Source organism: Vipera berus (genome assembly GCF_964194415.1).
Source record: "Vipera berus genome assembly, chromosome: Z".
Taxonomy (NCBI): Eukaryota; Metazoa; Chordata; class Lepidosauria; order Squamata; family Viperidae; genus Vipera; species Vipera berus.
In genome coordinates this window covers 29,240,432-29,250,534 of record NC_138205.1, presented here as the reverse complement: position 1 = coordinate 29,250,534, position 10,103 = coordinate 29,240,432, and the positions used below count along the sequence as shown (strand labels likewise).

At 41.3% G+C, this 10,103-nt stretch overlaps 1 protein-coding gene across 1 annotated transcript; it reads left to right on the top strand.

Annotated features, from left to right (window-relative positions):
- The first annotated feature begins 929 nt into the window (after positions 1-929).
- EMC10 (ER membrane protein complex subunit 10) lies at positions 930-10,103 on the top strand. Its single transcript, XM_081345697.1, has 7 exons — positions 930-1,066; positions 4,875-4,941; positions 5,619-5,731; positions 6,338-6,442; positions 7,577-7,758; positions 8,789-8,882; positions 9,967-10,103. Exons 1-7 carry the CDS (start codon positions 944-946, stop codon positions 10,072-10,074), a joined length of 792 nt encoding a protein of 263 aa, XP_081201823.1. The 5' UTR covers positions 930-943; the 3' UTR covers positions 10,075-10,103.

Here is a 10,103-nt window from a genome sequence, read left to right as displayed (position 1 = left end):
GGGGCTACTCTATAAATTGTGGCTGGTTATGGCCCAAGCCTTCAGTACAGTTCCAGCAAGAATAAAAGCATGAGTTATTCTGTACTCAGCCTCGTGTCATCATTCCTGCTGCCAAGAGCCCACAACTTAACAGAGACTTTCAGCCAATCTTCAATATTTTGCATAACCAGACTCGAGTTTTGTGATGATATATTAAACCAAAGAGCAGCTGCCACCATTGCTTGGGAAGAAAAGTGGGATAGGGAACTGTTGTTTTTTCTGTCGCAAACACACAGGATTGCAAACAGTACAATATTTATTTTAATGATTATTCTATTTACTAAGTAAGGGAGCACAGCAGGAGACCCTAGTATACCTAGAGAAAAATGAGGATAGAAAAGAAGAGATAATTCGCTTCCTCCCCATCTTTTGATACAACTGATGCTCTACTTGGGGGCATCCAATATATTCCACTACTTTTTGCAGCAGTTGTGGCATCTATTATGTTAAGGATGTTAGGTCATACAAATCCTTCCCTTTTTTTGACTTATGTCTAGAAAATTGCAGGTTGTTATTTCATCCTTTCATCGCCGTCAAAAATAGAGGAGACAATGGTCAACCGTTCTGCAAGAGATTAAAGGATGAGCAAGCAAATTCATTAGGAACCATTAGGAACCACTGAGCTCGATGGGACTGATTTTCCGAAGAGTGTGCAATTTCTTCCCCATCACTCGAGTCGGCTCCCTATGTCATCGGCCCCCATCCCTTTCCAGCTCTCGCAGCTGCAAGACAAGCCACCGCCACGCGCGGCGCGAAAGGAAACTGAGTACTTAAGAAAGGCGATAAGCCGCAAGACGCCGGTGATTGGCTTTCTTTCGGCCCCTGAACGCTGTACTTCGGTCCCAGAGTGCTTTGCGGTTGCGCTGCCTGTTTTTTTTAGATCACGTGATCCGTGGAGGGAGCTATGGCGGCTGCTGAACGACCGCTCTGTGTCTGTCTCCTGTATGTCCTCGCCCTCTTCCTTTCCCCCACGCCGCAGGTTCTTGTCAGGGCCTCTGCAGCCTGTCGGGGAGAAGCCGTTGTCAAGGTAAGCCTCGCTATAATATGGGTGAGTGCGAAGCTGCCTTTGCTTGTCGAAAGACAAGCTCCTTAATATCCAAGACGTAAACTGAGCTAGACCGGACCAAACGCCAAAGTAGTGCAGAGGTGTGTTTTCATAGATGCCTAAGGAATTGTAAAAAAAAAAAATCTTCATTGGAGTGCTACTTCTGAGTCTGGATGCTTCATTTAGCCACAATTAATGGTTGCAGATAGTTTTCCACTCCACCAGCACTATTTCAGCTGGTGGCTCGCTTTGCATCTTGTGGCAGTGAGTCCCATAGTTTAACTATCCACTGAGTGATGCCTGTCTTGAATCTCCTAACATGCAACTTCATTAAATGGATTGGGGTCTGGAGTTATGAGAGGTGAAAAATGTATATATGTTCTTCGTGAATCGTTCTTTGTGGCTGTATTTTCTTTTAATATGATCTCTTCCATTAATATTCATAAGCTGAATAATAACTTTAGGACTAAATCACAATGCATCAAGTATACTGTATTCTGATTTAGGGAAGGAAGCAGCTTAGCAATTGTGTAAAAGATAATGAAAGAGGTTTGAACCTAAGTGCCATCTTGGCATAAAATATTGAACATGCTTATTCATTGTATGTAAAATGGCTTCTTTTTGGGGAGCTTAAGATGGATTACATGGGAATCTCCTTCATTTTATTCCTACAACAACCATCCTGTGAGGCCAGGTTGAACTGAGAGAATGACTAGCCCCAAATCATCATAACTATGAATGGATTGAATCCTAAGTCCCTATGATCTTTCTCAAACATTTTAATTATTAAGCTTCACTGGGATTTAGAAGTTGATGGATAGCTGCCTTATTCTAAATTATCACTGATATGGTATATCCAGCTCAGCACTGGAAAATCTGAAAGACCAGGCTAGGGATAGAGTATCACAGAGCAGTGGTCCCCAACCTTTTTTGGCACCAGAGACCAGTTTCATGGAAGACAATTTTTCCACGGGCTGGAGAGCAAGGGAAATAGTTTTGGTTTTGCTCACTCATCTACTACTCACCTCCAATTGTGTGGCCCGGTTCCTAATTGGCCACGGCAGGTAAGGACTGGGAGTTGGGGACCCATTTTAGAAAATATCTATGTGGTTGCTAGGAATAAAAAATAATTTGATGGCACATAATATCTAGCTCAGAGTTATATTCACCAATCTGAAACAACTCTCCAGGATTTCCAGCAGAATTTGTCAGTTAATTCACCAGTTGAATTGGAAACTTCCTTAACTGCTTGAAAAACTATGTGTCTCCTACAAATGCATTATTTCCTTACCTTCTTGCAACAGTCTCACAGGTTTAGATAACAGGAGCTTCCCAAAATATTGGAAGATATTTTATGTAAAAATTCAGTCAAAAGAACATGTGGTGAATTTGAGTTATTTCTAATTTTGCCCATCTAAGTTATCTTATATGATTATATAGGTTTTGATTATGAAAGCTTGTTCCATAAAACAAATCAATAGACTGGAATGCATCATATTTTTGTTGGTCACATTTCGATGCTGTAAATCTGTGGTCTCTCTTCACAAGTGGGCCAATGCAATCATTCAAAATGTTTTAAATTATGGGCAGAAAAGTTGCTATTATGTGGCATGTAACATTGGTACACATAAGGCAGAATTTGGGGCACTGTAAAGCTTGAAACAAATTACAGTGAGGGGGGGGGGGAGAAAGTATTTGATCCCCTGCTGATTTTGTATATTTGCCCACTGACAAGGAAATGATCAGTCTAATCAGTCTAATGACAGGTTCATTTTAACAGTGAGACAGAATAACAACAAAAAAATCCAGAAAAATGCATTTCAAAAAAGTTATAAATTGATTTGCATTTTAATGAGTGAAATAAGTATTTCATCCCCTATCAATCAGTAAGATTTCTGGCTCCCAGGTGTCTTTTATACAGGTAGTAAGCTGAGATTAGGAGCACTCTCTTAAAGGGAGTGCTTCTAATCTCAGCTTGTTACCTGTATAAAAGACACCTGTCCACAGAAGCAATCAATCAGATTCCAATCTCTCCACTATGGCCAAGACCAAAGAGCTTTCCAAGGATGTCAGGGATAAGATTGTAGACCTACACAAGGCTGGACTGGGCTACAAGATTCGCCAAGCAAATCACCTTGATGAGAAGGTGTCAACAGTTGTGTGCGATTATTTGCAAATGGAAGAAACACAAAATAGCGGTCAATCTCCCTCAGTCTGGGGCTCCATGCAAGATCTCACCTCGTGGAGTTTCACTGATCTTGAGAACGGTGAGGAATAAGCCCAGAACTACATGGGAGGATCTTGTCAATGCTCTCAAGGTAGCTGGGACCATAGTCACCAAGAAAACAATTGGTAACACACTACACCCTGAAGGACTGAAATCCTGCAGCGCCTGCAAGGTTTCCCTGCTCAAGAAAGCACATGTACAGGCCTGCCTGAAATTTGCCAGTGAACATCTGAGTGATTCAGAGAACTGGGTGAAAGTGTTGTGGTCAGATGAGACCAAAATCGAGCTGTTTGGCATCAACTCAACTAGCCGTGTTTGGAGGAGGAGGAATGCTGCCTGGGACCCTAAGAACACCATCCCCACTGTCAAACATGGAGGTGGAAACATTATGCTTTGGGGGTGTTTTTCTGCTAAGGAGACAGGACAACTTCACGCATCAAAGGGATGATAGACGGGGCCATGTACCATCAAATCTTGGATGAAAAGCTCCTTCCCTCAGCCAGGGCATTGAAAATGGGTCATGGATGGGTATTCTAGCATGACAATGACCCCAAACACACAGCCAAGGCAACAAAGGAGTGGCTCAAGAAGAAGCACATTACGGCAGCAAGACTTTTAGTAGGGCAATATTGGAAGAAGGAAGAACTGCCGACTATAGAAGAATGGACTTTAAAAGTTTCCAACCTGGCGGAAATGGCAAAGATCTCAGCGTATTTGAAAGACCATTCGCAACAGAGATATATTGTGGAGTGGAAAAAATGGATTGATTATATTCAGAATAAATATGGGACTAAAAAGTTTCACTTAGCATTTGAATAAGTACTGATGTGATATTTATATGGCTTGTAGTTATTTTATAAGAGTTAAAGTGCGATAGATTTAATAGTTTATTGTTGTTTGCATATGGTAGACTAGGATTGTTTGTATTTTTATACCTTGTATTTAGCTCTGGGAAGTCGGGGAGGGGGAGGGAGGGAGGTGTTGGGGAGGGTTGGGAAGAGGGGAGGGGGTTGGGAGGGGTTTTGTTTTGTTGTGGTAAAAATAAAATGTACTGTAAAACTTTTCAATAAAAAAAGAAGAAGCACATTAATTTTCTGGAGTGGCCTAGCCAGTCTCCAGACCTTAATCCCGTAGGAAATCTATGGAGGGAGCTGAAGGTTAAATGTCAGCCTCAAAACCTTAATGGACTTGGAGAGGATCTGCAAACTCGAGGGGACAAAATGTCTCCTGACATGTATGCAAATTTGATGGCCGACTACAAGAAATGTCTGACCTCTGTGATTGCCAGCGAGCTTTTTGCCACCAAGTACTAAGTCATGTTTTGCAAAGGGGTCAAATATTTATTTCACTCATTAAAATGCAAATCAATTCATAACTTTCTTGAAATGTGTTTTTCTGGATTTTGTTGTTGTTATTCTCTCACTGTTAAACCTACCATTACAATTATAGACTGATCAATTTTTTTTGTCAGTGGGCAAACATACAAAATCAGCAGGGGATCAAATATTTTTTTCCTTATTGTGTAGGAACTTTACAATATTCATGATCTACTGTTGCTTTCAGTCTAGTGAAGCCCGAGATTCTGAAACTTGTGGATTGAATCTGCAGCTGGAACATTCGTTTGAGTTGGGTGAGTGTATATAGTGAGCATGGCAGACTTGAATTGGACAATTTGTCTAGATTAAGCAGCATTAATTAGGCCCATTTCATAGTCAGGTTAGTTTCCACTTTACATAGGACTTTTGTGCATACAAATACATTAAGACATTGTTCTGTTGGGAACCTTGGGACAGTAGAATTTTCCATTGCAAATATGCAGAGGTAGACAGTCTTCAAATAGTAAGCTCCTCTCATAGGTCTGGTTTACTACCTTCTGAACTGAAGGTTGTAATTTTTAGCCTATATCGGGAAGGATTAAGTCAGATGCTAAAATCCTGTGAAACTTGGAAAATAGATCCTGGGTTTTCCTTCTTAGAATGGCTTTAAGATGCAAAATAGATCCCTTAAAAATCTACAGATTCGTGCAAGTTCATGTCGAAGTTTAACCTTGTGTGTGACTATTGATAGGCAGCAAAAAAAACCACCCATCTTTGGGGCAGGGTGGGGCCCAAGGGATGCTCACTTCTGTCCTTATTGTATTAATACATTCTGCATGTGCTAAACAGGAAAAGAATTGCATTGGTAGCAGTCTAAAAACGGGGGAGGACTTTGGAGAAGCACTGGCTCCTGTATGTTGTAAGTGGCTAAAGGTCATTTATCTAACAGGAGTAAGACTCTGGGACTAACATGTGTTTCTTTCTCCTGAAGATGACAGCATTCATTTCAAAAAACGGGGTACACTCCTGTGGAATGTGGGCCCTGAACCTACTCTCTCACTGAGCCAGAAGCAGTTAACTGAAGAAGAGCGCAACAAACTTAGGGTGAGTGGGGAAGGCCAAGGAGAGCAGTTTTGCTTTGCTTTTTAGGGAGAAACAAATTGGAACAGGGGCACTTGGGAAGAGAAAAGTAGCTTCTTTCTGAAGGGAAGAAACAAGTTTATTTGATATACCTGGAGTGGAATGTAGGGATCCTGTGTTTGATTGCTTTCCTGCATGGAAGTCTAAGGGGCCTTAGGCAGATAGGGGAAAAGCTGGTGACTAGGAAAATCGAATGTAAGTTTAGGAGTTTACAAACTTTATGAGTGCTAGGTATAAAAATAGTTTTAAAAAACTTAAATTCCAGAAATCTTGTCACTGATTTTGTAAGAGACTTCCCCTGCTTTTAAAGAATATATATAGTACCATGCATCCCATTCAGGATGCTTGAATGTTTTCTATTGTAATTAGTCTCTGAACCCTACAATTTTGGCAACCTGTGAAATTTTTAAAATTAAGATGAATTGGTTCTCTGAAGAATGGAAGCAAAAAATAAACACTACAAAAGCAATGTATTTTGAGATCATCAGGTGTAATTTTTCTCTCCTTCAAATAAGGTGGAGTAGTGAGTTTCTCCTTTAAGTTACTGTATCCTCTTTTTTTCAAACTCAGGAGATAGCTTCTGTGGGTGGACTGTACCGCTTGAGAATCCCACGACAGCCTCTGGGGAGCATTGAAGAGAGTTCTGTTGAATATGTCACCACTTTCATTAGAGCTGTAAGTGTCTTCACTGCTCTGGAATTCTTGTACCGTATAGGACACCTGCCTATAGAAAGTGCTCCATCATAGAATGTGATAAGCCCTAAATACGCTGTTCTAAGTATTCTGGACTCATCTTAAACGTTCCTTTGCAACATGTTATAGCAATGTCTTACTGAGACAGTTGCACATCACTAGCGTGAAGGCAGCTAAAAAAATTTGACTCCTACACATACCTGTGGGCCGATCTTGCCTCTTTAGAAAAATATCCAGATGTAACATCTCCAAAAGTAGGAAGAAGGAAACTGCTTTTTCTTCCTTGGTTTGTTGAGGGGTAAGTGAAGCAACATGGTATTAGGTTCATGAAGTTGATTTTTTTTTCTGCCTTAAATAGTCTCTTGTGTCACATCTTGTACTAATCAGGAGATCTTCCTAATCCTGAGGCTCTTCTGAGATTATTAAGGGAAGAGATAATAGAGTAACCCCCTCCCAATTGACTTTAGCTTAATTTCTGAGGATACATTGGCAAAATCATGCAGCTTTATTTGGTGACTATGCAGAAATAGTATGCCATTGCTTTCTGAGATTTTTTTTTTCTTCCCAGTACCTAGAGATCTCTCTTCTTAATAATACAAAATAGATCTTTTTTTTTTTGCCAGCTAAGATAAAACTATGTGCTGATTGATAGGAAGCCAGTATTATGCAGGTTTGCACAAATGAGGTTTAGGAGATTTATCAGCTTTGCTTAAAGGAATATCAAGATATAAATATAAAAATAAGCTTCATATCCTTATTTTGAAATATCTCTATCTGGTCCAACACTGGTGCCTCCTGAGAGGGAAAGTAGCACTGCAAAATCTCAGGGTTCTGATATTGAACTGTTTTCTTGAAAGGCTGCTGTCTGGGATGCTTTTTGCTGGAGATGTCATGTGCTGTTACTGAACCACAGGCTGAGGTGGAAGGTGGGAAGGCCCTGTTGAAGAGTCATCCCTGAAGTGATTGTGGCCCCGCTCATCCTCTATCCCAGTAACTTCCTTGCTACTTCAGAGGACCGAGATTTTGCACTAGCATGCACACCAGCTTATGTAAACCAAGTTAGAAATGCTAAGACAGGCAGAGAGACAGTATTGATGTATCTTCCTTTCCTTGCAGTGCTCATTGGTCGAGTCTCATCTGTCAGATAGGCTGACAGTGCACACTGACATCGCTGGCAACATAATTGGCCTCTCTGCTGTCACTGTGCCTAGCTCTTGCCACGGAGCTGAAGTGGAAGATGTGGATCTGGAACTCTTCAATACCACCATTCTACTCCAGCAGCCCATACCAGCAGCTGTGTTAGTATTTTTTCACTAATCAGATGAGAATGCAGTGCTTCTGCTGACGTGTGGAACTCACTGCTGCAAGATACGTTAGCGACAGCTAGTTTAAAGTGAGATTGGGCAAATGTATAAAACATAATTGTATTGTGGCTTTTAATCATGAATGGAACCACCAGGGATTTTGGAAGGGAGATAGGCTACTAAATAGCTTTTATTTGGGACAACGTATCATCTGGATTTTCCAAAGGCTCATGATTGCTCATTGGGGACATAGGACTTGGTTTCCTGCATTTGATTCCATATACACTTTTGAGAATTTAAAAGATGGAGAAAGGTCAGATAATCTGGGTACCTTATATAAGGAATCTAAAGTTAGATTATGGAAGGTTTTTTTTTTTGGAAGCAGAGAGGATTCCTCAATTGGAATATTAAGGAAAGCGACCAGATTTCTTTATCAAAATGGGGTGAAGGAGATTGGCTAAAAGGCAGGGGGTCTCATCTGGATGGATTGGCAGAAGGATTTCTAGGTAATTTATTTGCAGAGAAGGCTGAATCTAGAGACCTGTCTCTGGTTGTAAGTGCAAATTGGAAAACACGTTTTGTTGAAGTCAGTTGAACTTGTTTATTTCTATACAGGTTTAGGGTTGCACTGACCGTTAGGGATATTTGCCAGTCTGTCTTTTTTGAAGAGTGGGTGGAAATTTTGAGAGCAGGAAGAAGACAGGGCAGAATCATTTATCCAGTTAGGGGAAGGAAGGGAGCAGAGTTTCAAACATATTCCAAAACAAGTGAATTCCAGTGAATTTCAGATTATCTTAGTTTGGAAGCAAAGTATTATTTCATTGACTAGTTCCAATGAAAGAAACAGCAGAACCCTTGGTGTGTGGTGTTCGTGCTTTTCCACATGGGAAAGACTGTTGAAATACACTCCCGTTTACTTTTTTAATACCCATCTGGGCTTCTGCAGCCCTCTTGAGTACTGAGGGATGCTTTCTAGTTTTGTTACTAATATCTTTTTTCTTTTTCTTTCCCTTTCTGCTGCCAGCCCTGAAACAGCAGCATTTATTGAACGCTTGGAACAAGAGCAGGCTCAGAAAGCCAAAAATCCACAGGAGCAGAAGTCTTTCTTTGCCAAATACGTAAGTGTTGCATTTAGGGGAACGGGGGAGGGATGGTAGAAAGAGCAGGTTCCGTTCTTTTTTTTTTCCACCCTTGTAGCGCAATGTTCTTAGTTCCTCAGCCTGCCTGCTGTCTTGTTTCTGGATCTAGCCAGGCAACTGTTGCTGAGAAGTGACTTGCTTCCTGCTCTGATACTTCTTATCCCCAATCCCTGCAGTGGCATTTAATTCTGGGTGGAGCAGTGCTTCTCCCAGTGACCATCTATGCAACATTCCCTAAGAGGTCCAGACGACGTCCCTGAGCAAAAGTAATCCTGCACCTGGCTGAACTCACTTCTCTCTTTGCTTGGTTCCATTTACCTCCCTATGTCACCTTGGAGAACAAAAAGGCTGCTCTTCTTTTGGAGCCAGTTTTTAATATTTGGGGAGGGGAGTGTGTGTGTGTGTGTGTGTGTGTGTGGGTATAAGATGGTGGCAGCCTCACCCAGGTGCTACCTTTGTGTTCACTGGTCCAGAGGGTAGCATTTATTATCATTTTTCTCTCTCCTTTGATCAGTGCGTTCTGAGAATAACCCTAACCCCAAAAAACTGTGTTGCTCAATAGCTGGCTTTCTTGAAATTACTTTAGCGATTACTTGCTCTGTAATAGTTTGGACTTGACCTCCTCTGGTGGTAATTGGCTGAGAACATTCAAAGTAATCCAGGGTGCCTTTCAGGGCATGCTTATGTTCAGTTTGCTACTCTCTGGATCTTTTTATTTCCTGATAACAATAGAATTTACACAGCCCTTTTTGGTGGCAGGGCCTTTCTCCTTTGTAGTAGACACAGGCGTTTCTTCCTCATTGGCTGCACACTGATAAAACCCAGCTGTAAATCTGGTGGAGGGTTTCTTGTGTTTCGGATTTGAAGGAGGAGGGACGGATGAGAGCAAAAATAGAAATTGGTACCAAGCTGGAAAAGGACCACTAAGGGGGAAGATTGGGGTTTGTGGGGAAGCCGTGATCACTTCCAAGATGGAAAAGAATGAGATGGGTTATTACAGGTAATGAAACCGTATGTTTTTAATATTTAACATAACATGTATATATTTCTTTCTCTCCTACAGTGGATGTACATTATTCCTATCGTGCTTTTCCTTATGATGTCTGGAGCTCCTGACGCAGGGGGGCAAGGAGGGGGCAATGGAGGCAGTGCCGGGGGAGGGGGACGATGAAGGAATCAATAAGGCAAATAAATGTTGGG